This window comes from Notothenia coriiceps, unplaced genomic scaffold (genome assembly GCF_000735185.1).
Source record: "Notothenia coriiceps isolate Sejong01 unplaced genomic scaffold, NC01 NC01_scaffold00000288, whole genome shotgun sequence".
NCBI lineage: Eukaryota > Metazoa > Chordata > Actinopteri > Perciformes > Nototheniidae > Notothenia > Notothenia coriiceps.
The window spans coordinates 64,845-92,541 of NW_011332989.1; the positions used below are offsets into that span (position 1 = coordinate 64,845).

Sequence of the window (27,697 nt, forward strand, 5' to 3'; positions counted from 1 at the left end):
AACACGCCTCCCCTCCCCTCTAAACTCCCTCCTCTCCTTTCCTTTCCTCGATTGCTGCCTCCCTCCTCACCCATCATCACACATACTTCCTCCTGCATGCGTCGCTCTGTTTTGTCTCTTCACATATTTGTTGATACAGATAACAGCAACTTTAATCAGAAATAGCTTCCTGTGTATAAATAACTAGTCCTGAGGGATGATGTATGTGCACACAGGTCAAATTGACTCCAAAAAGAGTATGCATTAAACTCATATGACCTTTTAGACAATTTCAACAAGATGTAATCACTATTAAATAATAGACTTTAATCTGCTGAAAGCTGTGTATTCATCACTGATGAAGCTGTTGTCACCTGACCTATTTACTAGGTCAGAGGTCCCATCAACTGTGGGGAATTTATTCCCGGCACTGGTAGATTATTATTTTATTTATTAACTATTTATAACCTCCCCCTTTATTTTAAACGTATTTTTATATTTAAGTGTTTTTTTAAATGGTCTGCTCTGAATGAAGCTAAGGGATATTACCACTTTAATATTTTTTTTTTTTGGGGGATATGCAATTAAAGAGTAGCCTATGTTTACTTCCAAATCAGCGAAAACTAAATACCACAAGTTAAATACTGTACGTACAAAAGGTTTACTCAATAAAAACGTGGACATAATTGAACATGTAATACTTAAATAATATACGCTCAGTTAAAAACTCAACAAAAGTTAGATTTCTATAAGTGTTTTTTATTTAACCACAAAAAAAACGTCCCCGCGACCTTCATAAAGTGTTTTATTATCAGCCCAACTCAAACGTTACATGTCAGTATATGTACTTCAGTTTTAGTGAATATTTCAAAAAATAAATATGAATATGAGACAACAGTGTTCGATTATTGAAGGAAAGGGAGAGGACATCATAGCCTGTTCAAATGAGAGGGTTTTAGTCATGGATTCAAATAATAATTAACAAGCAACAGTTAAAGGCAAATGTCCATACAGTACATTTAATCAATTCTTATTCTTTCAAACTTAAGATCTGAATCTTACATGTAATCACTTGTTTCTTCTCTCATGTCTAATTTAATGGAAACCTGCCAAATGTTTTTAAGGGTACATATCACAGTGAGAGCCAGGGAAAGTAATTTAAAAAAAGGTGTAAACATTCTTGGAAAAAGTAACTCACGCTTAAAAGGAATTAAAGGTGTGGCATCGCTTCCTTGGCTCCTATCCAGCCTGGATGAGTGACAGAGCTGTTTGCACCATGCTGGTTGAGATAATTTGAAATGTAAAGTACATACAAACACAAGGTTTACCTCAAAATGCCCCTAAATTGCATCAACATAAACATCAACCTCTGCTTAAAGCTGGCACCCAAAGCCAGGCAGTTATGTACAGCAAGACAGCTCATGTTTGTGGGCTGTAGACCAAAAATGTGTCATTTTGTCAGGAGGCAATTCAAATCTAACAATATCAGAACATACTTTCTGTATAAAGTCAGTTACAGAGATAGATGTTAGCTCTTCTTGGCCCATCACATGGTTTATAGCTGTTTATTGGCTCTCTTGTGTGGGTTTAGGGTGTATTCAGGTCAGCTCTCTGGTTGAAGGGGTATTTGTCTCAGTGGAAATTTACCCAGATGAGGCTCAGAGTGAGTCTGCGCCTGCTGGTTAAATCACCCAGGAAACAGCCTAGTCAACAGTGGGCATATTTCTTAAGCTGATTCTACTGTGAACTGCATGAAGGGACTTACCCTCAAGTACAACAATCATTTTACTAAGAATTCTCATGAGAAGTTCTGCTTTAAGAGTACATAATATGCTCGTTTTTTTGGGTTCCTTTTTCTTTTCCTTGACATGTCTCCATGCTTTAATGTTCGAAAAGCTCTTTATTGTTCTCATACTGCCTGTGCTGCAGCACCTCTTTTCACCCTCTGTCTGAAACCAGAGCCCAGTCTGCTCTGATTGGTCATCTGGCCGGCTCTGTTGCGATTGGTCAACCCCTAAGAGATGTCCCGCCCCTTAGCTTGTCACGTACAATGTGTTGGAGCGCTAGCCAATAAAGTGTTACATAGTGATGTCAGTACCGTCTGGGGAACTTTGGGATATTAGCCTCTACAGACCATTTACATGCACAAAAACCTATATAACACACAACGGGAATAAACCCAAAAAGCATGGGGCCTCTTTAAATAACAACAACTTGTAATCAGTGCAGGTTGAAAGCTTGCACAGATTGTGTTCTATTGCAAAGTCCAAGAATAGCAATATGAGTTAAAAAAATTATGATTATACGACAATTATTGGCTTATAAGTATAAGACCATTTCAGCGCCCTGTAAGTGGAAAGCGATAAATAGCACTGAAACAATCTTTAGTGTTGATGACAGGGTAAATCTCCTGCTATTCCACGGTAGCTTCTAAATCTCTGCCGCATGTGGGAATGTCCAGTCTTACCCGCAGGATGACAGACAAGCATGTGCTCCCTCACATGAGCAGATTTACACCTGCAGATGTAGGTGAAGGACAGACATAGTTTGGAGGGACATTGTTTCTAATTTTAAATTGACTCTGCGTGCTTGGCAGCAGATCAGAAGACTAAAGCATTTCAAATTGAAATGAAACATACATCTCATGGCATACAAAACAAGATAAAGATATATTGTCACCGTATTTTTCTACAGGTGAAGTTTTCCACTTTTCTTTGATGACTATTCTCATACAATTAGCCGTGTTTACCCCCTTTTTTAGAATGAATATTACAACTATTACCCCAATGAAAAATGTATCATTCCCTGATTTCCTCAAATGTAAATTGGGAATTACGAAAGCAGATTAAGCAACAACCCATATCGCTTTTGTGCAACAGATTCCTAACTTGCACTGAGGTCCCTTCAAGTCAAGTGGTCTCTCTGCAGTGTCACCTCTGTGCATTTAGACCCCTGTTCCTCTCCTTGTAAGGTGACAAGTGCCCCTGCCACTCTGCCGGTGGTCCAAGTAGATCATGAAGCAACACCGTATGCTTCCTGTGAGTCCGCGGGGAGGCTCGGATATCAGGAGCTAAATCATTCCCACTGTCCCATTCGCCTCAAGTGCCATCGTGCTATCAGCCAGGGGACAAACCATGGTGAGTGGAAAGAGACATTGTCATAATAATGACATCATCTCCTGTGAATTTATACCCCTCTGGTCATTTAATCCCTCAGTGACACTGCCCCACTGGCCGAGAGACAGGAATAGTTTGTGAACGTGCAGGACGGACGGAAACAGAAAATAACCAGAAACATGACCGGGTCAAAAGTAGACCATCCATCCATAAACTAAGAATAGTATTATTTGTACAGTTATTTGGACCGAGCACATGGCTGCAACAACAACAACAATGGTTTGTGTTTATTTGTGAAAGTTGTTTTGGAGTTAATGCTTTGCCAAAATAAAAAATGTATCGCCTCATAAAATGAATGCCAGAGAGTGCCACAACCTTAAAATAGGGTGCAATATGTAACTGTTATTAAAATAAGAGCTACACTATATTTATTTTATAATACATACATAATAATAATAATAATAATAATAATAATAATAATAATAATAATAATAATAATAATAATATGTATGGTAACAATACACACTTTTTTACACTGGACTTTTAATAAGATAGTTAAAGCTCAAAGTAGATGATCAAATATTAAAGTGAAAATATATGAATAACCTCAGACCCTGCAGTGATTTCTTTTTAAAGTGTTTTTAACCTCTTTACATCTTCTTAAAAAATATATACAAGGCATGTCAAGATCCTTAAAGTCTCTGCAGCCACCAAGTTACTTTTTGGGCTTGATATCCAACATCTTTTTTAATTGAAATACTGCATAAACAAACTAAAATCAGGTTTTTGCAGGTTCAAGCCAGTCTAGTTCTCTGAGTGAGTGTTTACCGGTCCCCACCCCAACTCCCTGGTTCTCCCTCTCCCCTCCCCCAGACTTCCAGACATTCCCACACTCGGAGTTTGTTGTTTTTCTGTTGATGTTGGCATGATTCTGTGGAGCCGGATCTGACTGGCCGTTGTTGCTCATGGCTGGATCCAGAGTCTGTCCACCTCCTTTATTACCACCAGCCTGTTCCTTCCTCTGTACATTATGTCACTGCTTCGTTACCGCACCCTGTTTTTACATCATGACATAATTTATTGTTGTGATTAAATTAATCCTGAAGTGCAAGGGGGAAGAAGGTTGTATCCTTCATAGCATGCTAATCAGCTGACACTACTGGGTGAAGTAAATAGACAATCTTAAGGGGCAAAGAGCAGACTGTCTTTGCAAATAAGCATTACAATTAAGAAAAAAGGGTGTACAATTGCTGGCTGGCTTGCAGACTGCATCACGTATAGAACTTAATTTTACTCAAAACAACTGAATATTGCATAAATGAGGGCTTGTTTTTGTATATTTATCAGTGAATGCAGGGAGAAATGCACCATCTTTTTCTTTGATTTTAACTAGGCCTAGTGTGTTTATGCAACTACCTTTTTAGGGGGGGATACAAAGCCTACCTCACATAGGCCTAGCAACAGGATTTTGTTTTACTAGGTGTCTGTTTGTCTATCTATTTTGAATATCTATAAATGAGAATGATAATTGTACTTATACTGTACATTCATAACATTATATATTCAAGTATAGTAAAAGAAGCTTAACCACACCTGAATATTAAAGAGTCTAAAGATGAGCTGGAAGCTACGGAAGTCTGCTAATGCTAAGCTAGCTACCATTAGCACGAGTAGCTAAAGCAGGTTTTTATTTACTGACTGGATTTAGCTGCTGACTCATTGAGTTATAAGGAAGAAATTACTGAATTACAAATATGTAACTCATTGTAATTGATATATTGTATCTTCATATATCAGTCAGGAAGAAATCAATCAAGTTAATTTAATTGTAGCTTCAGCTAATGCAAGCTGTACAAACTAGCTAACGTAACATCTTTCCTGTTTTATCTGGCTAGTTGGCTGTCTCTCTGAGGCAAGGGTTTAACTCAATTTTGACCAAATATGTTGTTATTGCTCCTTGCCTTTGTAGGGCAGATTTGAGGGTGCTTTCTGCGTGCATGAGGATAGATTTAACTTATTAAACTTGAACCTCTGAGTTTCTCACAGAGTAAACTCACCGATTTCATACAGTGTTTATTCTCAGTTCTAGCTCATTTTGTGTGAATGCTGCCATTAAGCAATGATGCCATGTCTTTCTGGTTGGCCTAATGTGTGGTCCAAGTTTAAAATACCATGTTTCAGGGTATTATGATAATATAGTGCCAGTAACACAGACAGGTACTGTCAGCATTTTAAAACAATTGTTACCATAGCATAAATTATAACCAGTTCAACTCTCAGACCAAAAAAAGCACCATCTACTGTTTTGGTATTTTATGTGTGATCCTACTTTAAAATGTCATTTTATTTTCCCTGAATATCCGTGGATTGTGGTTGACAAGTAAGTCATGTGTTTACAGAGCACATTAAAAGGAAGCAACAAGAGATGTAAAGGTACATTTAAATAATAAGAAAGGCAAACTGAGGGCAAAACCTAATTGATTCCCTTCACACAGCATTGCAAATAAGATTGCAGACCTGCTGACTGTGCCTGACTGTCTACTTTGTGGCTCTGCTTTGGTCATTCACACTGTGGTTAACATAATTAATGGGTGGTGGACACTGCTGAGTTATCACGTACGTGTGTCTGAGATGATATTTGTGCCGCCAGCATGACTGTTACCTTTAAAATGAGCCTGCGGTTGTGAGTGTGCTGACATGAACTTAACAACAGTCCAGAAAAGTGAAACAGTAGAACCGTTGTAGAAATGTTGGTCCAATTAAAAGCCTTCATTAACTTGCACTGACTTATTTGTACTATTGTCCTTCTCTGTCCAAGATTGTCAACAGTCCGGCCCATTCTGGTCGGTTCTGCTTCACGTCATTTTGTTTTTCCCTTCTGCCTCGTCTTTGTTCTGTCAGTCAAGCATGAAAAGCTGAGAGGAGGGGCTCAATTTTGGGAGAAGGGTACATTTCTAAGTGATGGCCTCACTACAGGGTCTAAAAGAGTGCACAAAGCAGATATATAAGAATTTAGGGCTTGGGTGGCTGTGTTCTTGAAACATTGTCACCTCCTCTTGAGGAACCTCTCTCTGTCTTTCATGTGCACGCATCAGTATTTGTCCAAAGCACCATTAAACTGAACTATTTATTCTTTCAGACTGGCCACAATTTGCATAAGAAGTGGCTGAGAACGGGCCCCTTCCCGTTTTCCTCCCTTTGTCCTACCATTCTTTTATACTAAATTCGACTTACTTATGCTCCTTCCTTGCTTTGTACTGTGCATTATATAAGAGAGCTGCATAAACACCGGCCACTCAGTTAGCTAAGGTGGTCACGCTGTTGGGCAACGGCCTTTTCTTTTTCCACTGCCATATAGTTTCCACTCCTTGTCCTGTTATTGCATTCAAAAAGGAACCTGAACTCTGCAGGGAGTTGTATGGTTTAGAAAACAAAGAACAAAAAAGCTGAATGGCAGGATTGTTTTTCACCTTGAAGCACACTAATGCCTCATCTCATCATATCTTTTACCTGTAGTGCATGTAAGCATGGCGTTAGCTTTATTGTGTTTGGTATCTATATATACCTGAGAGCAGCTCTGTAACAGGCTTTTAACTGAAAAGTTAGGTAACAGTTACCACGAAACGGCTCCTTGGCAGCAAAAGATTATGAGCTTAGCCCGCACCTGTGTACTGTTTAGTCAGCTGCAGTGTTCACAATATCCACAGGGGGCATTTCTGACCTTTGACCTTGTCTCTACGCACACAATAATCCTGTTAGATCTGGCTGTCTGGCTGCATGGGCACAGCATGAGGTCACTAATTGACAGAGATCCTAACAGTGATTCTGCGGAAGTTCTTCCAACTGGATAATCAGAGTTACAGATGGTGAGTATTCCGGTAAATATCAAAATGTGTTTCTGGAGAAAAACGACAGCTACATAGAAACTGGTCAGGAAAATAATTAGTTTTAATGTTGATTATCACAGAGAACTGATATAACTTCCCCTTAGAGAATTCATCAGCTATTATTGTGTTGTCACATTCACCTCAACACATAGTAGCACATAAAACAAACAATATGCTTTGATTAGTACATGTTCCATGTGGAGCCTTACTCTTATAATCAATATAAGTCAGGCAATACACACATACCATCAGCTAGAAAAAAATTCACAAAATAGTGGAGTAAGGATTCATTGATGTGTTTTAGACAGACTTGGTGTGAGAAATTGGATATCAGAAAAATGTTTTAAAGAGAGTTATAACGGAATATGAAATGGCTCCTGGTTCTTGAGACGGTTGGTTCACAACTTGGGGATCTTCACTTTCACAATCCACTCTCATCCTGAAACAGGACAGAAGTCACATGTTAAGTTCATATTTGGGAGAGGAAGCAAGCTCTTAGGTGACTGACAGAGCTGGTCATAAAGGTGAGCATCATGTTAATGTGTAGCTATGTGTTGATAAAATGCACACATCAGCTTTTATGGTCAAATGTATGTCTTTAAATGTATTTGTGTCTCTTATGAGTGAGCGTGTTAACTGAATCCATATGCAAGTCAGCAAAAACATTTGTAAGCAGCCCTTAATATTTGTTCATTCATGTGCTAAATCTGAGCTTAATCTTCAACCTGTGTATATATTTCGGTTCAAAAGTGCATGTCATGTACAAAATGTAACTTATCTTTGACTTTTTTCTTTCCAGCTAGTTAACTTTTTGCACCTTTTACCAGTTCAAACCAGTCCCCATATTGAGTCGAGTTAATTTTTAGTAAAACCTTTCAACTTAAGAATCTTCATGGCATCTGCGTTGGATTTTTTTGTGTGTTTACAGACACGGATTGCACTGAAAAAAGTTATTAAAAAGAAAAGTTTATTTTAGCATGATTTAAGCTACACTAGCCGAGAGTTAGCTTGAGCAGGGGTGTCAAACTCAAGGCCCGGGGGCCAAATCCGGCCCGCAACTTCATTTTCTGTGGCCCCACAAGAGCTTGCAAAGAATATAATATGTTTGTTATACAGTTACAGGGCGATATACAGAAGCACGTTGCCCATACATGGAGCACAAAGCATCTCAAATGTGCCTTTTTCTCAGAATTGCCTTTTTTTTTTAAATGTCACTTTTTTTTTATTTAGCTTTTCTTTTTAAGTCATTTTGTGACATTCTCACTGAAGAGACTTGCAATTATTTACCGTAGACTTCTGCTTTCAGACGTAGTTAATTATGAAGGTATTACCTTATCCGATAATAATCCAATACAGAGGTAATCATGTAATATCATACATTATTTTATATATATTAAATATTTATATATGTATTTTTATATAGTCTTAAAGTTACAACCGTCCCTTTGAGTGCAACCATAATGCAAATGTGGCCCGTGATGAAATTGAGTTTGACACGGCAATGGACTCTGGGAACAGGTATGCTTGCTTTATTAAATCAAATCTTTAAAGATGCAATATTTTGTATCGAACTGTTAAACATTTACCGACTAAAGGCTTTTTCGCTCTCACGATCACTAAGAGTGTAACAACTCGTATGTTTGGATGATAAGAGTTGTTATTATCCACATATTATGGATGATAAGCTTTAAGGTACAGACAGTAGCTTAACTTAGCACACATACAGTAAACAGTTGGCATGTCTCCCTCCAAAGAACCTTCACGTCTCACCATCTAACATTTTATCTTTGTTATCTATGTTTATTCCATTTAAAAGTGTAAAAAATACACAATGAGCGTTAATAAAGCACTTAAGCAAAACTGTGTTAAGCGGCTATAAATCATTCAACAAGCTACTAAGAGGTGCTGTCTGACTTTCAACGACCAAACTACACAACAGGATGCTTTCCTCATGGCTTGGTCTAGTTTGATAAAATGGTTTCATATTTTATGGCTTCCCCTCTCCAGACCCTATGTATAGCTTTCATTACCTCATTGTGTATTTTGAAAGATTTGCATGCACACTCTCCTAACTCAGTTAATCTTGTTTTAGGTTTGGAGTTTCAGGATTTGTTCACTTACATCTTTGCTTTTGCGACAGTCGCCGCAGATGCATCCGATGCAGCCGTTGACCACCTGGATGCCGCAGAGCACCAGCTGCACCACCCCCATGGCCAACAGTATGGAGAACAGAACCACGTGCCACATCACTGCGTTTTTAGGGTATTCGCAGATGCTCCACATAGTCTGGTTTAAAAGGTAGCTGGTGTTACCACTGTGAGGGAGAAGAGCAGCAGATCGTAAGCACCGTCCAAGACACACACAGCATTACTGAAAATATGTGCACAGCAGGCCAAGTTTGGGGGGCAGAAAGGAAAAGTATGATGACTGAATTGAGGAAAAATGTGTCAGTAAGCAGGTAATTGGAACAAGCGAGAAGTGGAGAAAGTAAAGCACATGGAAAATAGAAAGTATAGAAAGAGTTCTAGTAAAAATATGATTAGATTTGCTAGAGAAAAGTGAAATTCACCTGTTACTCAATGATAAGTAGTGCTATGGTTTTACATTTTGGGAAATATAATCACTTTCTTGCTGAAATGATTGATATAACTCATTGACCTGCACATTTAATGTATAGCTGACAGTAAGGTAAGCTCATTGACTGTCAGCAGTCGGTTAGTGTTGGAGCTATATATATCTCTTTATATTATTTAATAGTTTAACATTTATTTTCTTGCTGTTTATGGTGTTTATTATTATTATCATTTATTTATATGTATTCTTAGTTAGCTTCATAAGTTAAAGTAGTTTCTATGCTTTTATTTTGAAGGCATGTTTTGGGCACTGGGTGATTAGAGTAATTGTATATATTGGAGACAGGTGGGTGGTGGGAGCCAGAGCACTAGTAGGCAAACGGTTTTTTACCAGGGTGTTTCAAGCCACAGGGTTTTCCAACCACAAGAAAGGAAAGCCATAGGAAAGGCTTAAAGGAACCAACCATAGGAAACCTGTTCATTGTCAATGATATAGGATCATAATAAATGCACAACGGAGAATCTTGTCTGGACCTGGATCATTGCCCTGCGTAAGATCTGCTAACTAGTGCCTCAGCGGCTGTATTATTTTAAGTTAATTATTTGTTTTAGTTCTATATGATTCTGGCCGCTACAGTTAGCTTAGCTTAGCATAAATATAGAAATCTTAGCTCAGTCAAAATGTGACTACCAGCTCCTTTAAAGCTCACTAATACATTGATGTTATATTAAAGTGTTGTTGTATTCTAGTAAGATCTACCAACATATACAATTAGATATAAAACAAATTGATTATTTCTTAATGCGTACAAGCATAGGGCTGCCAACTAACGAATAATTTTGTAAATGTAATAATATTAATTTAATGAATAAAATACAGGTATAATGACTTCAACATCGCAGAACCTATTCAGTAAAGTAAAAAGAGGAAATTGAAGTTTGCTAGAGGAAGGGCAATCTAAGGTTAAGTATAAATATTGCAGCATCCAAACTTTGTTCCCCTCACTAACCTCAGCCTACATATTAACAGCTTGCTCGTTTTTTTATTGATGAACTACTATCACCTGATGAGCATCATGAGTTTTACCTACCGAAGCTCGTAACATCTTGCTATCCTTGAAGTGTCTTTGCTTTTGCTATGCTATGTTTTATTCCCATGGTATTGGGTCTAGCAATGAGATTCAATGCTATCAAATCTATGTCTCTATTGACAGTTGCTCAACTAAAAAGGAAAGAATCATAATCTGCAGACCTAGAATCAACATAAAAAGTATTTCCCGGCATGCCTTAGTGAGATTTGACATTATTTTGACAAAAAGACTATGAAATGACCAGCAAAAAAGGGTTGTGTATTCTGAATTCCCTGACTCATTACTACAAACGATCTGTAAATGTGGCTGCAAAAACACATAAAAGAAAGTGCTGCTATCTACTGGATATTAAGCATATTGCATTTCAAGAAATGAAACTCTTGAGAGTAAAATATAACTGATAAATTAAAAAAGATTCAACAGCATCACCTACAAGCCCAGAACAGTACATTTGAGTGATGATGGGGGAATCACTCACGTGCCGAGGTCTTCGAAGGGGTATTCCCACTTGTCGTGGGCCACCTTACACTTGGGTCCAATAGCCAGGCCTGCAGAGGACACACTGGTACAGTAGATCGCTCCAACCAGGCCGAACGCAGAGGAGAACACAGAGTTCAGCATCTGGAAGAGAAATAGGAACATATTGTTTAGGCTATGAGACATTTCTCAATTGACTGGCCATGAAAATGGAAAAGGGGAAAACCTACTTGGACCCTGAGTTAGGATTTTGTTACAAGATTGGGATCACACTCAACGAAAACAAATGTCCAAACACCAATTAAATGAAATAGCACATAGGTAATACGCAAATGAAAGGCAGACGACACAGCATTTTTTCACTGGAACTGTCTCCACTACTTACAAATTAGCGGTCTAGTTCCCATTAATTGAAGAGAAGTGAGAACAGTTCATAACCCTACTTCTGTAAAATATATTTAACAAACATAAAGACTCTAAATATCAATAACAATCATTGGCCGATTATGAGATAAGGCCCCACCATTAACACGTGTAGTTGATTTATGACTCTTTGTGTTAATTTCGAGTCTTTTTCTAGACATTACGACGTGTCAATTTGCGTCTGTTTTGCGTGTCTTTGTGTTTCTTTGTAGTCATTTCATTAATGCAGTTTATTTGGGTTATGTTTAATCTGTCTTGTCCCTTTGACTGACATTTCTATGATTTTAGTGTCCATATGGGGAAATATAATACACAGTGATCCATAGTCATTTAATTATCAGTGAAGTCCCCACAATGACATGTAAATGTACATTTCAAATGACTGTACTTACCCGGCAACGGTTACCACAGCAACCATTTCCGCAGCAACCCTTGCCCCCGGCCCTGATAGCCGAGCAGCTCGGACACAGCATCTGAAAAGTTAAAATAAAAACACATTTATCAATAAACAATTTACAAGAGATGTCCTATGTTAATTATAATTTCAAAAAACTTTAATATGTTTTTATGCTGTGTGTATTTGTGTCCTGCACACATAGGCCTACACATTTGCATTTTTACATGTGTGTGTCTCTGTCCATGCTCTCTTATCTCTCGAAGCAAATATTTGTGAATCCTCAGTGGACTTTCTTTTAAATGAAAGACATCCAACTTCCTGGTCCATATTCCTAACTGTAAAATCATCAAGTCGTGCCCTTTCCACAGGACTCAAAGGTCTCTCTAATCCATTTATGAGATATTGATGGATAATTATTGGCCTGGTCAACCTTTAAAACGTCAAGATAATGCAGGTGTGTGTGTGTGTGTGTGTGTGTGTGTGTGTGTGTGTGTGTGTGTGTGTGTGTGTGTGTGTGTGTGTGTGTGTGTGTGTGTGTGTGTGTGTGTGTGTGTGTGTGTGTGTGTGTGTGTGTGTGTGTGTGTGTGTGTGTGTGTGTGTGTGTGTGTGTGTGTGTGTGTAATGAGGAAGTAGAGGAGATAAGACCATTTTATTCATTGTAATTTTCCTTATAATATAACAAGTACACCACAGTAAAATATACTTATATGTTCTTTTAAAGTGTAGAGTTTTGTCAAGGTTGAGCTAATTTCTATATGTTCAGTATTCTCATCTGTAAGAATACATCGTCTGTTTTGTGTCTCAAGTTCCTATATTTGACAAATATAGTGTAGTCAAGGTATTTCCCTCTTAAATGTGAAGAATTGGAATTATAAATTGGGACCAATTGAAAATACTTCCGTGTGAATACCTCAAAATTGTACCCGAGTTATTGTGCTTTGTTCTTTATCGGTTTCAAGGATGCTTAAGGCAGAATCTGGCTTATCTTCGGTACATTTAAAGGTGCCTTTAGTCAGATATAAAGCGGGATCTGCTGTATCAATTAAATATACTCCACACAGAGTAAAACAAATTACTAATCTGACCTAAAAGATTGTAAACTAATCCAAAACAAAATAAATAAAATACAATTAACTGACTAAGGTATATTACACTTACAAAAACTAACTTTTAAAGGAACTGTTATCTCCCTCAGAAGTAAGGAAACTCAATAAATTAGATTTTAAAGGTTAACACAGATTTTATAGGTTTACACAGAGCAGAGTTAATGACTGAAAAGCCCAATAAAACACACAGTAAAACATCAAATCACCTTTCGTAAAAATACACAGTGGTTTACTCACAAAGAGGCCTCCTCCGATGAGCCCCCCCATGAGCCAGACCTGCAGGGAGATTTGATCGTTGTCCAGACTATTCCCATCGGGGAAGAACAGCAGCAGGTTGGCGATCATGCAGATGAACGCTGAGGGCAGCAGGATGAGGCCCACCAGGCGGGCACATTTCCCCGTACAACACATGCTTCTACCTTTTTCTTTGAGTCTTTCTTTGCTGCTGAAAGTGTCTGTTCCTCTCAAAGTCAGAGAGAAGTGTTCGAGGCGGATGAGGACCTCGCCACTGCTCTGACACACTGAAAGTCAAACACAGCCAGTGACAGTTTTAACAGGAAGGAGAGAGGGAACAAAGGCCAAGTATTGGTGTGGCTTCCTGCAATCTGATTTCAGACCTGAGTATCTTTTGAGATGAAAAAGAAAACCCTTAGCCAGAGAAAAGAAAAATGTACTCAAAGTGAAATTGCAGGACAAATATTATACCTGAACACACAGAAAAGAAAGGGGGTTTCTGTGTGTTCAGGGGGTTCGATCATGAAGTTTGGACGCCCTTTGAGACCTGCTAATGACGATGTTCTATTTATGGCCCATAGCAAACACAAGAGAGGGATTGGCGTTAATAAAAGCCTTTTATAACCAAAGATACGGCATCTAACAGCTGGTACGGTATGTGCTGAAAAAGAATTAGCTTGTATGAAGTGGATTTATAGAAACACAGAAACCATCAGCCGCTAAATTAATGTAATTAGGGTGTTGACCTTTGGGGAATTTCAGCTCTCTAAGGAATTAATAGTATGTGTTGGACGTCGTTATTAACAATTTTAGTGATAGATTGTTTTGTTTTTTTGCTTTTTATGATAGGGACGCAGCAGCCAAACACAGTGGGTGTAATAAATAACATTGGGTCTTAGGAAAGGTCAACAAAACTTAGCTTGAAGTAAGAAAAACGAACCTGTAACCAAACTAGAATGTAATGTCCACAAAGAAACATGTCAGATATTAATCAAGCAAAGAACTGCTTATATAAAATACAATGAGGCTTTTTATTTTTCTTATCAAGAAAATAGAGTTGACCTAGTCGCATTTGGCTTCTTAACTTTTTCTTCCTCACACATTAACTTGTAGTTAATCTGAAATATCTTTATTGCAGGTAATCAGTACAGTAGATTCAGTAAGTACAAAACCCCAATAGAGTACTCTTTTTACCGTCATGACATGAGTCACACGACATCCTAACACGAACGTCCTGTTCACTTCTGACCATAGATTGAAACACTTCGTTGTTCCTGTATTTATGACAGTGGTGGTTGGTTGGTATCTGCTCATCTGATCAATGGGACAAACAAAACATCAATTAGATAAGATAGCGGCTATTCTGAAAGTATTGCTTCATCAGGTGGAAGATGTTGAAATATTAAAAGCATTTGCACATTAGCCCCATCTATAGACCACACATTAACAATAAGTGCCATATTCAGGGTGATGTATCCATTAGTGACCTATGTTTGTGTTTGTGACCCATTAAGCTTTAGCAGCTTAGCCGCAGGAGCACCACAAAGTCTGTGTGTCATACTTGAGTATTTCTATTTACTTTATACTTCTACTCCGCTACATTTCTTAAACACTGATAGTTGTACATATAAAAACACATTATATACTATGGTACAACGCAGTAATGTAGTAGGCTACTAACAGTACATTTCAAGAATCTAAATATGGTCCACATCTCTCGAAAAAACTACAATACTTTAATGCTCTCTCATGTATAAAAAGAGGATAATATAGCATAATAATACAATAGCCTACTGTGAAAACATCCATTCTGCATAATGAGTATTTTGATACTTAAAGTACACTTAGCATTCATATTATTCTGAAATCGGACAAATTGTTTTTATACTTAAGTAAAGGATGTGAGTACTTTTCTACTACTGCTTATTTGTTTATGTAATGTGGTTTTTTTACTAAATAGTGTGTTATTTTCAGAATCATAATTCATTTAGTACTGATAGAGGCAAAGTAAAACAGTATTAAGTAGAGTGAACATTATTTAGTAAAGTGATATACATATATTATAACATTAGAATACAAATAAATACACATTTCAAGAATAAAAAAGGAAAGTAGCAGGATTATAATTTTTTTTTTAAATAAGTGAAACAAGTAGAAAGTAATGAAGTAGCTGCAGAATGACAGTAGTAAATACTAGTATAAAGTATATATTGCTCAGTTTTTTGTGACACCATTGTTGTTACAGGTGTTGGATGGGGCAAAATGAATAAGCAGTCAGTTTAAATAAAGGTTATTTGATTTAGCTTGAGGTCCAGCAATGTGGGCTTTGGAGTAGTTTGTTGTTCCCGTGAGTTCAACGACCCCCTTTTTTCTCGCGATAACTTGACAAAACTTCGGTTCCAACCAGGTTCCAACCAAGCCGAACCAATAAGGTTTCAACCTGATTGATGACGTTTCGTTCAGCCAGCCAATAAGCTGAATGTAAACAGTGTGCGTGCAGCTCTCATGAACTCTGCTCTTCTCGCTTCTTTCGGCAACCGTGTTACAGTGAATTTAATGAATTTATAAAACATTAACAGCACTTTTTTCAGCTGTGAAAGGTGACACAGTCCAATTGTGACCTCCTTCAAACTGCACACAGTCTTCTTCTGCAATGTCAGGCAAGTTTATTTAACAAACCTTCTCAGTAACACTTGACTTTTGATTCAGCTAAATGATAAATGCTAGCTAACCTTGTGTTTTTGAATCATGTTGTGCTTATTCTGTGCGCAGATAAAGTGAAAGAGCTAATTTCAAAGTGCCTGCAGGCCCGGGAAATGGCTTACTGTCCGTACAGCCGCTTCCCTGTCGCTGCCGCCATTTTGACAGCAGATGGCGCTATAATCACAGGTAATAACCTATGGTAATAACCATAGAGCAGGGGTGTCAAACTCAAATACACAGTGGGCCAAAATAAAAAATTCGGTACTAGTCGAGGGCCGGACTGGTTCAATGTTTATTGCAAAACGTATTGAAATGAACTTATTGCATATTAAACCTGGAACTAACAAAGCTTAAATTATTGCCTATAAAAACAACATTAAACATTAAATAATCAGTTGCATTAATTTCTTATGGCTCTATCTGCAGATTTTCCGGAGTCATTTCTTATGATTACATTAATCCACAGGCCAACAACAGCTTCAAAAATACAATTTCCCTCAAAGAAAACATCAAACCTGTTGCCTCAAGAAAAAAAGTGCAGAAGGAAACATCCATTAAACTCAGTTTGCTGCTCTGTGATGCTAGTTCAGATACTTGGCATCTCATCTTGGGTGCAAGTTCATCAATGTTTGGGGTCAGGCTCTGAGCTGAGGAGATCCTCAGGATGGAGTGAAGGTGTGCGTGCAATATACCGGCGGGCCAGATCTAATAGTAATTAGAAATGATCCTGCGGGCCGAAATTAAATCCACCAAGGGCCTGATTTGGCCCTCGGGCCTTGAGTTTGACACATGTGCCTAGTGTATAAAGGTGATAACCATAGACTGTATATATAAGGTGATAACCATAGACTGTATATATAAGGTGATAACCATAGGCATAGACTGTATATATAAAGATAATAACACATAAGTGCACACATCAGAACTAACTGAGGACTGGAGGTACAATGGTGGAAAGTAACTGCGTACTTAACACAATAACAATAATAAACTAATAAGGTTGCCACAAACTGTGTTTTTCCTGAGAAGCATACTTTTGACTCTCTTTTTAAATTAAACTTTCTCAGCATTAATCTCAAAACTCTTTAAAGTTTCAAGTAATGTTGGTGTGTTCATTATTTAGTACTTAATGTGTGTTTTTCTTCCTCATTGTTTATGCAGTAGTATGTATGGTTTTCTTATTTTAACATATCGATACTATGCATCTCTTCTCTTACTCCTTCCCTTATTTAATCTACTCTTATCTTATTTTATCTTATCTTTTACAGCAAAATGCTGATGGGATTTACAATGTATTGTCATGCCGTACATGAGATTACCTAAAGGAATGTAAAATAGTTAAAAATAGCTCCAGCTCAACCAAATATGAAATGAAGGAGAAAGAGAGAATAATGTATACATGCAAACAACAAAGAATAGTTTTTTCAACTCATAAAAGAATAAATGTATATATAATTAAGAAAAAGCCAAAGAAAACAGCTACATTTGAAAGATTAAAACACATATTTCCAAAGAGAAAAATAGTCCTGAGTCTGTGTGTGTGTGTGTGTGTGTGTGTGTGTGTGTGTGTGTGTGTGTGTGTGTGTGTGTGTGTGTGTGTGTGTGTGTGTGTGTGTGTGTGTGTGTGTGTGTGTGTGTGCGTGTGTGTGTGTGTGTTCTCAGGCTGTAATGTGGAGAACGCCTCCTACGGTCTGACAGTGTGTGCTGAGCGGACGGCCATCCAGCGGGCCGTGGTGGAAGGATACAGACAGTTCACTGCCATCGCTGTCACATGGTGAGAGACATTTTAATGAATTTTATACATTAAGAGTTTAATACAGCACATGTTATGATGACATTCCTCTCTTCTATGCAGTGATATCAAAGACCGCTTTGTTGGGCCGTGTGGGGCCTGTCGACAGGTTCTTATGGAGGTGAGACACACATACAGTATCTACTCTAAAAAAATTACACTTTTTCAAGTTATTTACAATATAATTTTACATATAATATTGTCTAAAATATACATTAAAAGACATTTGTTTGGAAAATATATCTCCCATTTAAATACATTCTAGAAAAATAAATATCAGTGCGCTATAAACAAGAAAACTTAATTCGGAGAAATATGTGTTTGCATTTGTCAAATGTCAAAATATTTCCAAATCATCTTTAAGGACTGAATTACAGATAAAGATGACTTGATAAAAAGGGGATGTCACATCTGCATTTCACAGGCATGTTAAACATTGATACTAATAACAGCACAGTAAAAAGTAATAGCTTTCTCTTTAAGTAGGCCAGATATGTTCAATAAATAAAGTTAAGGCGGGGTACTGTGTTTTTCCATCAATCATCATACAACTTAAAGTAGTTTAAAGGTGTCGGATGTAGTCATTCAACAACAACGTTTTCTGTGCATCCAATATATTCAAATACATGAATTATGTTTGCGGCATTCAGGTGTTAAAGGTGGGGTAGGTCATTTTGGAGAAACCAGCTCGAGTGCGCTAGAATTTGAAAATACACAGCCGGAAAAAAGCTGCCACTTCCTTACAGAGCCCCTCCTCCAACACACACGAACGCGCACATGACCAATGAGGGCACGAGATAAGTTTGTGCACAGATGGAAGGCTGACAGGCAGGTAGGCCATCCAGTTACTTTAGCCGGGCCGGCTAAAATGATTGGTCGTGCTTTTTACAGTACTACGGCTTCCACAGATGACATTTTCTTTATGGATTTTTTGTCAAAGCACTTCAGATATTCTTTGCTATCGGGATGTTAAGAGCATTCCATGGAATATAACAAAAAGTGTATCTCGAGCCGGTTTCTCAAACTTACCTACCCCACCTTTAAGCTTAAGGAGAGTTAACAGAATGAATAAAAAGTGTAGGTACATTTTGGGTGTCTGTGGCCATCTACAGTATATGAGTTGGGCCTCAGTGTTATATAAACCTGGGCTATGACCTTTAATGTTGTTTCTTTCTCCTTCCCTACTTTGCTTCTCTTTCTCTCTTTCAGTTTGGATCGGACTGGATTGTATACTTGACCAAACCAGATGGATCTTACAAAGAAACCAGCCTCCTTGAACTGTTGCCTCTGGCCTTTTCCCCGGCCGACCTCGCAAGGAACTGATGAAGCCTCGGCAGCAAAGAACTACACTTTTAGTGCCTTATTCGTACTTATTTAGCAGCTATGTCTCTTGAATTATGTTATGGAAACACTGCAATTTAGGAAAAAATAAAACATTTTAACTCCTAAACATGTGTGTGATGATGATGATTTTTAATATGTAGAGGTGTAAGTAAGTAGATTTACTCAAGTACTGTACAGTGCAGTTTGTACTTCACTAAAGGTCAGGGGTATGTCGTGTAATTTACTCTAGTACATGTATTTAGTTCACTTAAATTACTTTGCAGATCTGAATTAATAATGTCAAATATAATCAGCACTTAAATAAGACTTTAGTTACACCCAGGGGTTAAATTGGTCCGGGGCTGTCCGGGGCTCAGCCCCAGCACATAGGACGATGTCCTATGTGCTGGGGCTGAGCCCCGGACAGCCCCGGACCAATTTAACCCCTGGGTGTAACTAAAGTCTTATTTAAGTGCTGATTATATTTGACATNTAAAGCAACTGCTCCATTATCTGTATCAAATGCACACATTGATGCCACCAAATTTCACAATAAAAATAGAAAGTAGGCTACTACAAATAAACTGGAATTCATTTATATCTTAAATTATTAATATGTATACACAAAAAAATGTTTACAAATATCCAAACTTCAAATTGCTTTTTTAAATCAACACACTTGCTAAAGAACATTTGTGTGGAAATATCAATTCATTTGTAGGGCTGCGTGAGTATGGCCAAAAGTATGGGAGTAAATTTCACTGTAAACTATTTAATCATCACCAAATTCTGTGTTATTATGACCGATCATAACTCAGCTTTATGCAGATATACATTTAGCGGTGTATAGGGCCGGTGTTTGGCATAGGCGGTCGTCTAGGGCAGGGGTTCCCAAACTTTGCCATGCCAAGAACCCCTATATAGCATTATCCTATGGCGGGGACCCCCCTGTTGCAATTTTTTTTTTAAATGATGTGTACAAGTGCCTCACGATGGAGCATGCATGCGTCGCTACTACATTTGGGGCCTTCTGCCTGATCAAAGCTGTCACTCCGCTTTTTTTGCCTGTCATAGCCCCACTGCCCCATCTGAACACACACTGACACAACGAGACCAGTCAAGTCCATTTGAGATGATGTACTCATCTAAAACTTGGAAAATGTCTCTTCCTGTGGTCCTACCTTCCAGTGCTTTGCAAAATAATATTTCCTCAACAAAGTTGTCTTTTTAAATAAATCTGATGTATGCAAGCAATTCTGCGACCTTTGCTACATCCGTGCTCTCATCCAGCTGCAGAGCGAAATGTTCACTAGCTCTCACTTGCTCCAAAAGCTGAGCAGATTCTCAGTTTCACTCTCAGTAGTGGCAGCTCGATTCTGATTGGCTTGAAGGGCGGTCGTGTGATTTAAAAAATATTAAAAGATTGGCATCAAAGCATCACTTTGCGTGACCCCCATGGTGCCCCCTGGCGGCCCCCCGGGGGGTCGGGGCCCCCACTTTGAAAAACACTGGCCTTGGGCACCAGATCTGGGGGGGGAAAAAACATTTTTTACAGTTTGCGCTCATCCTAATTTTCGGCCTTGATGTAACAACATTCATAATTAAGTAAATGTAACACCCTTTTCACCCCGGTTACACTTTTCATTTGCCCTNCTCCACACAGAGCCCCCCCCCCCACATATCAAATCCCAATTTAACCCCTGATAACATTCACAAACTACCCTGGAGTTTACAAATTGATCAAAACTAGCTGCACCTTTACCAGCTTTGATAAACACATTAACGCAAGGATCATTATAATCAAAACATATTATATGTATTATTCTGAAATGGACAAATCTGAATAATAGGCTAAGTAGTTTTACTTTTGGTACTTTAAGTATATTTTTATGCTAATACTTTTGTACTTTTACTTACTAACATTTCGAATGCAGGACATTTATGTGTAATAGAGTATTCCTACTCCCTGGTTCTTCTACTTTTACTTAACATCAAGATTAGTACTTCTCCCACTTCTGGATTATTATGGTTTTATTACTTTAAAGAAGATGTTTCTAGAAAGTGAGCTCTAACAGCTGTGTGACGTAGTAAAGTGGGCGGAGTCAAAGCTGTTTCCGGAAACATGGAGGCTGTAGTGAGCGATGTGGTGGCTCCCGAAGATCTTTTAGTAAGTTGTAAACTCTTTAAACATCTTAATATCATTAAATATAATTATGAAAGCACGGAGGACATTCATGATGTCCTCACAACACATGGTCACTCGTTTAAAGCTGAAACTTTGCTTGTAAATCCACGTTTCGAGAGATACGTTGTCGCGTCACCAGCTAGCTAATGCTAACAGTTATGTTTGACATTTAAAACAAGTCACAGTGACATCGTTATTTCCACTCATATACTTTATGACTCATTCTGGTAACGGTAAGATAATGACATGTGCTTTATTTTTAAACGTAAAGCGCACAGCTATTATTCTTCTGAAATATTACATAATGAGAACAGCCTCTGTCAAAACAAACACAATACATGACGTGATGTTAGCTAAGCAATGTGTTTATGTTCCACTGCCTTTCTACACAGATGATTAAATTAAATACAGTTGTGATGTAACTAAGTACATTTACTCAAGTACTATACTTGGATGTACTTTACTTGAGTTTGTTCACATTATCCTACTTCATTTTGTTGGCAAATGTTGTACTTTTTACTATGCTACATTCATTTAAAAATATTTATTTACTACCTACTTTGCCTTTTTAGATTAGAAATACACAATTTAAATCAAATAATACATTATTATATACTGTTATAGTCAAAAGCTACCCAGTAGTAATTAAAATAAACCCCATTTATACCAAGTTTAACATTGAAGTGATGATGGGATTATTGCATTACAAAATATATAATTCAATCATTTAAAATATATATGATGCTTAAATGTGCCATAAATCGAGCTTTTACTTTTGGTACTTCAAGCATATTTTGGTGCCAATACTTGTGTACTTTTACTTAAGAGCAATTTTGAATGCAGGACTTTTACTTGTAACAGAGTATGTTTACATTGTAGTATTGTTACTTTTACTTGAGTTAGTAATTTGAGTGCTTCTTCCACTACTGATTAGTAATATGCAACAAATTCTAATCTGGCGTCGCTTCATTTCTGCTTTGTTTAATGATAGAAGTTCGAGAAGAAGTATAACAGTGAGCTGGTGAAGGGAGCCGTCTCCAGAGAAACTAAGTTTGAGTATGCGTGGTGTCTGATCCGGAGCAAATACACAGACGACATCAAGAAGGGAATTGTGCTCTTGGAAGGTGCGTAAAATATACAGTGGATGTTTAATGCGGATGTTGACATGTGAATTTAAATAAACTGAATTTATTGGACATGGATCCTTTGAATGCCTGGTCATTAAAATGTGGTAATTTCCTTAACATTTGTAAGAGCCCCATCTGTCAAGTTATTAATACTATACATATATTGTATATTATTTATTCACTTCTGAGTGTTACCAGCTTATATAGCAGAACTCATCCATCGCTACACCCCAGCCAGAGCTTTAAGGTCGGCTGACCAGCTGCTGCTGATAGTACCCAAGACCAGGCTAAAAACCCGAGGTCACCGAGCCTTCGCAGCGGCTGGCCCCAGGCTCTGGAACACTCTGCCCCTCCATGTGAGGTCGGCCCAGACCCTAGGGGTTTTTAAATCAACACTAAAGACTCACTTCTTCTCCCTGGCCTTCTAGTCAGAGCGGAGCACGATTCCTGAAATTTCCCCGTGTTTGATTTTTATATTTGCTGTTGTAATTTATTGTCTTCTGTTTGCGATTGTAGTCATGTGTTATCTATTATTTGCATGTACAGCACTTTGGCTCGACCAAAAATCGTTTTTTAAAATGTGCTATATAAATAAAACCTGATTTGATTACTGACAACATATCATACAGAGGAAATGACCGGTTTATTCGCAAAATGAGGATTTGTGGTAACATATTAGCGTCCATGTTTTCCTAATTTCATCTGGAATTAATGTTTGCTCTTTTTTTGTCTTAGAACTTGTTCAGAAAGCATCAAAGGACGATTCTCGGGACTTCCTGTTCTACCTTGCAGTGGCCAAATACAGACTCAAAGTAAGTGTGAATACTAGAGTCACAACGATGTTATAACATTATTACATTTGGATATGTATGTTATCGATAGCATTTCTTTCCATTCCCTTTTATTTAAAAAAAATTAAGATTGTAGTATGCTTACAATATTTATCGCAGCCCTCCCATTTGATCACATCATTTAAAATGTTCACGCTTTTCTTCCAGGAATATGAGAAAGCTCTGAAGTACATCCGAACTCTCCTAAAGAACGAACCGGGGAACAAGCAGGCTCAGGATCTGGAGAAACTCATCGAGAAAGCTTTAAAGAAAGGTACAAACCAATCATATTACCAACATTGATTTCACCCGGTTATTTGAGTCTCAAGCCACAATGCTGACATTCACATGTTGTCATCTAGATGGCTTGGTTGGCATGGCGATCGTCGGGGGGATCAGTCTGGGTGTCGCTGGGCTGGCGGGCCTCATCGGTTTGGCCGTGGCCAAAGGTGCCAAATCCTAACATGGACATGGGACGACGTCTCATCTTTGTGCTGGACTGAAAAATGTACCATTACCTGCATAAAAAAAAAAAAGGTTTATTAATGGAGCTTGACGGATGTAACATTTTGGTTTGGTTTGAATAATGCCAGTGAATAACCATATTGTAACAGGGTTGAGATTCACCATACATATGCCATTACTTGTCTGTCTAATTACACCATAGCATGGCACTTTCTTATTATTTGTGTAAATATATTGATGAATGATTATAGTAAAGGTGCAGCTCAATTTTCTGTAAATTCTAATTTAGTTTGCACCAAGTTCACATTTACATTAAGTAAATAATATCTTCCTAAAAGTGCAGTTGTGGCTTTGTAACTGTCTGTACTTGACTCCAAGAATTGTAAAGAAAGTGTTATTGGTGAAGTGGGAGGTGTAGATTGTTATACCAAACAGTGACAGTGCCATAATGCTGGTAGCAGATAAGCCCAGCTGCTGCTGAGGAGGTGAGGAGAGAGGGGTTGATTTTCAGTTCTTCTGAATACTACTTTGAATTAAGGGACGCAACACTCAATGAAGATGGATACCCTTTGCCATTTACCTGGTTCTGCATATGAAGAATTGTTTTTCCATCTTGTTTAATAAAATGCTTTTGAACTGAGATTTGGGTCCTCTGGAAATTATTGTCGAGCCTTTCAGAGAGTGCTAATCGCGTCAGAAACAATCAAACAAAGTGACATACACAGGGTTCCCGCGGGGTCTTAAAAAGTCTTAAATTTGATAATCTGAATTTAAGGCCTTAAAAAGGTCTTAAATATGACCACAAAAATAAGAAAGGTCTTAAATATGATTTAGAAGGTCTTAAAAATGATCGGATTTGAAAGGTACTTCTGTGTTGCGATCGCTTCTAAAATGTGTTTTGGGGAAAATGTCCGGGCTGCAAAGTAACCAGTACGGTAATAGCCTTTCAGTTCCCCCCAACAATTTTTATTGAAGTAAATCAACATGGAACCTGTAATCACTAACTTTGTTTCCCCCGGCCCCTTATCGGAGAACACCCAGCTAGCAACCAAGCTTCAGCTAGCGGCAGTCAGAAACTCATGTCTCTTCGAATCTACTTACAAATAAATATGGGGAAGTGTAAGTTCAACCGTATTTGGTTGGAAAACATCTAATTTAGTGTTTGGTTGAAACCAGTGGTTTATTGACCAACGATTATGTTGGTCAATAATTAATATCACGATTATTAAATACGATTATTCATTGACTTTTAAAACATCCATTTATTGAACTTTAAAACAAATAATAATTTGAACAGTATTCTTTTAACTGTTGATTACCCTGAACGTATAATTCAACTGAAAAAGCAATACAAAAATTAATTAAACAAATGATATATTTAAATAAATAATATCAAAATAATAAATACCAATAAACAAGATCAACAAATATTTGAGCGCACTTCCACAAGCTACTAAACATATATAAATATGATAAATAAATATAAATTAGACTCAAATTAATTAGATTAAATATGTTGTCACTGTCACAACCTAGCAAAGCTAAATAATTGTTTTTTTCGATTATGCTGTTTTTGTAATTGTGGCAGGCCAAAATCGTAGTCGCGATTAAAATACGATTAATTGCACAGCCCGAACACACACAAGCACACAGAGACACACACACACACACACACCTTTTGGCTAACACAGTTCTGTACTGTTATGCTGTTATGTTCAGTCATTGTTCTTATGTTGAACATTAATACATTTATTTTGTAAGTAATTATGGGACGTATTTCTTCTTTCATAGCAATTTTCCTTCATACTTTCTTGCCGTGAAATAGGTCTTAAATTCTATTCAAAGTGGTCTTAAAAAGGTCTTAAAAAGTCTTAAATTTGAGTAATCTGAATTTAAGGCCTTAAAAAGGTCTTAAATATGACCACAAAAATAAGAAAGGTCTTAAATATGATTTAGAAGGTCTTAAAAATGATCGGATTTGAAAGGTACTTCTGTGTTGCGATCGCTTCTAAAATGTGTTTTGGGGAAAATGTCCGGGCTGCAAAGTAACAAGTACGGTAATAGCCTTTCAGTTCCCCCCAACAATTTGTATTGAAATAGATCAACATGGAACCAGTAATCAAATTCAAATTCAAAGGGGCTTTATTGGCATGAAAGTTAAATTAACAATGTTGCCAAAGCATTACAATACAAAATAATTAACAACTAATGTTGTTAATTATTTTGTATTGTAATGCTTTGGCAACATTGTTAATTTAACTTTCATGCCAATAAAGCCCCTTTGAATTTGAATTTGATTACTGGTTCCATNAAGAACTGTTAATTTCTCAAAGAGACAAACAAGCCTCTCTTGTGTGTACTGAAAAAGGGAAGAGGACGGGCATTTTTGGAGCAGAGACCAGAAATGTCAGCCTGTGTGTGCGTGTGCGCGTGCGCGTGTGCGTGTGCGTGTGCGTGTGCGTGTGTGTGTGTGTAACCTTACCCACAGCTGAGTGGTAGTGGGATAAGGCTTCGGCCAGCTGACCAGCAGCCAAAAGTTTTCGGCCCATCTCCAAGTGGTGCTCGATCTCGACATGGGTCGCCCCTAAGATACCTGTAACACAAGATGGAGCTTGAAATATATCACTGAAAAGACACGACGACAACATTACAATAGCAGGTTTTCAGTATTCATCTTTTTTTTTTAAATACACAAACAGTCAGACATCAGAACATATTAAACACATGTAAATTCCCCCTCTGTGGGACGAATAAAGGTATTCTGTATTCTGAAAGAACCTATCTGATTACATTCATCAGATGTGTATTCAAAGCCTATTTTGTTTCAAGTGTCCAACCTGCCAAACCGGAATCCTCTCTCTCTCGGGAAAGGCACACTGCTTTATGTCAATATTGGACTTTTATATGATCTTTGGTTCAATGTGATTTTGTAACTAGAATTGTGATGTATTTGTAACTTGCTATATTACCCCAAACAGACGTTCCTGTCAGTTTCTTGTTTTTCAAAATAAATCTTATTTGACAAGAACAATTCCATACATACTCGTTCAGCTTTTGTTTCATATTATTTACATTTTATAATGTCTGTTCCAATGACAACCTAAGTGAGTAAATTGTATACAACTATAAACATCCATAAACTTTTCTTTATGAAGATAATATTAAAATAATAATGATTGATGTATTTATTTACATACCACCTTTTCAAAACTAAGATGATAAAATAAAAAAGTTAATTTAAGGGATATTTAAAAGAAGTCTAAATGTATATAATATTGAGCAAAATTAACTTACATTAAGAGAAAAATACAATAAGTCAAAGAAATTATACTAATAAAAGTTTAGAGAATGCTTTTATATTTTATTAGGTTTAATGAAGGGACTTTAAAAAAGGTAAAAGGAACTCAGTTCACAAATCCTTTGAAAGCAATCTTGATTTAAAAAAAATAATAATTATAAGAGGGAGTTATGAAGGTGTGTTGAGAGAAATAGGAACCCAAACAGAGCCTGTAGTTCCTGGTAACGCCTAACATACTCTTTAACACCTTGTAAACGTGTACATTTTGGCTTTTATAACCTAAATAATGCTCATAATTCAGAAGTGACTGTTATGTGTGCATACAGTATATTGCATACTGTAACCTACAGTAGGCTAGCGAACAGTAAGTGACAGTTTTGGACACTTTAGCGGCTACATACTACATAGAAGCTTGAAACGTACAGAAACGTGTACACTCGTGTTTCTGAATGATTTTGAAGACATGTTAGGCAGTGTAAAGTGAGTTTTACCGTCCAGCTGAATGTCCAGGAGGACACACAGCAGAGAGAGGGAGCACAGGGTCCGCCGACACGACTCCATCCCCGGATACAATCACAGCCTCACACCGGAACCTGCAGAACTCGCACCTCTGCTTTCAAGTCGAGTGAAAACACCCCTTTGCTTCATTGAAACCTGTTAGATTATGTGTTAAATCTCCATCATGTCCCCC

General features: G+C 37.6%; 3 protein-coding genes across 3 annotated transcripts; 2 read left to right on the forward strand and 1 right to left on the reverse strand.

Moving 5' to 3' along the window:
- Positions 1 to 7,036: 7,036 nt before the first annotated feature.
- Positions 7,037 to 13,549, reverse strand: tm4sf5 (transmembrane 4 L six family member 5). The gene is made up of 5 exons (XM_010793614.1): positions 13,287 to 13,549; positions 11,939 to 12,019; positions 11,125 to 11,267; positions 9,104 to 9,296; positions 7,037 to 7,421 (listed from the first exon to the last, which is right to left on the reverse strand). Exons 1-5 carry the CDS (start codon positions 13,458 to 13,460, stop codon positions 7,404 to 7,406), a joined length of 609 nt encoding a protein of 202 aa, XP_010791916.1. The 5' UTR covers positions 13,461 to 13,549; the 3' UTR covers positions 7,037 to 7,403.
- A 2,189-nt stretch (positions 13,550 to 15,738) lies between these two features.
- On the forward strand, positions 15,739 to 19,230 carry LOC104964810 (cytidine deaminase). Its single transcript, XM_010793725.1, has 5 exons — positions 15,739 to 15,943; positions 16,056 to 16,172; positions 17,649 to 17,760; positions 17,842 to 17,899; positions 18,988 to 19,230. The coding sequence occupies exons 1-5, from the start codon at positions 15,937 to 15,939 to the stop codon at positions 19,099 to 19,101; spliced, it is 408 nt and encodes a 135-aa protein (XP_010792027.1). The 5' UTR covers positions 15,739 to 15,936; the 3' UTR covers positions 19,102 to 19,230.
- Positions 19,231 to 21,165: 1,935 nt separating this feature from the next.
- fis1 (fission, mitochondrial 1) lies at positions 21,166 to 24,350 on the forward strand. The gene is made up of 5 exons (XM_010793838.1): positions 21,166 to 21,268; positions 22,278 to 22,410; positions 23,149 to 23,225; positions 23,412 to 23,517; positions 23,606 to 24,350. Exons 1-5 carry the CDS (start codon positions 21,224 to 21,226, stop codon positions 23,704 to 23,706), a joined length of 462 nt encoding a protein of 153 aa, XP_010792140.1. The 5' UTR covers positions 21,166 to 21,223; the 3' UTR covers positions 23,707 to 24,350.
- The last annotated feature ends 3,347 nt before the right edge of the window (positions 24,351 to 27,697 follow it).

Excerpts from the sequence above, each read along its gene's own strand:
- tm4sf5 (XM_010793614.1), bottom strand. The coding sequence starts at position 13,460 with ATGTGTTGTACGGGGAAATGTGCCCGCCTGGTGGGCCTCATCCTGCTG. Across the intron at positions 12,020-13,286 it reads TCATCGGAGGAGGCCTCTTT|ATGCTGTGTCCGAGCTGCTC; the intron begins GTGAGTAAACCA and ends TTAACTTTTCAG. Across the intron at positions 9,297-11,124 it reads CCCTTCGAAGACCTCGGCAC|TGGTAACACCAGCTACCTTT; the intron begins GTGAGTGATTCC and ends TCTCCCTCACAG.
- LOC104964810 (XM_010793725.1), top strand. Across the intron at positions 16,173-17,648 it reads AGATGGCGCTATAATCACAG|GCTGTAATGTGGAGAACGCC; the intron begins GTAATAACCTAT and ends GTGTGTTCTCAG. Across the intron at positions 17,900-18,987 it reads GTCGACAGGTTCTTATGGAG|TTTGGATCGGACTGGATTGT; the intron begins GTGAGACACACA and ends TCTCTCTTTCAG.
- fis1 (XM_010793838.1), top strand. The coding sequence starts at position 21,224 with ATGGAGGCTGTAGTGAGCGATGTGGTGGCTCCCGAAGATCTTTTA. Across the intron at positions 22,411-23,148 it reads GGGAATTGTGCTCTTGGAAG|AACTTGTTCAGAAAGCATCA; the intron begins GTGCGTAAAATA and ends TTTTTGTCTTAG. Across the intron at positions 23,226-23,411 it reads TGGCCAAATACAGACTCAAA|GAATATGAGAAAGCTCTGAA; the intron begins GTAAGTGTGAAT and ends CTTTTCTTCCAG.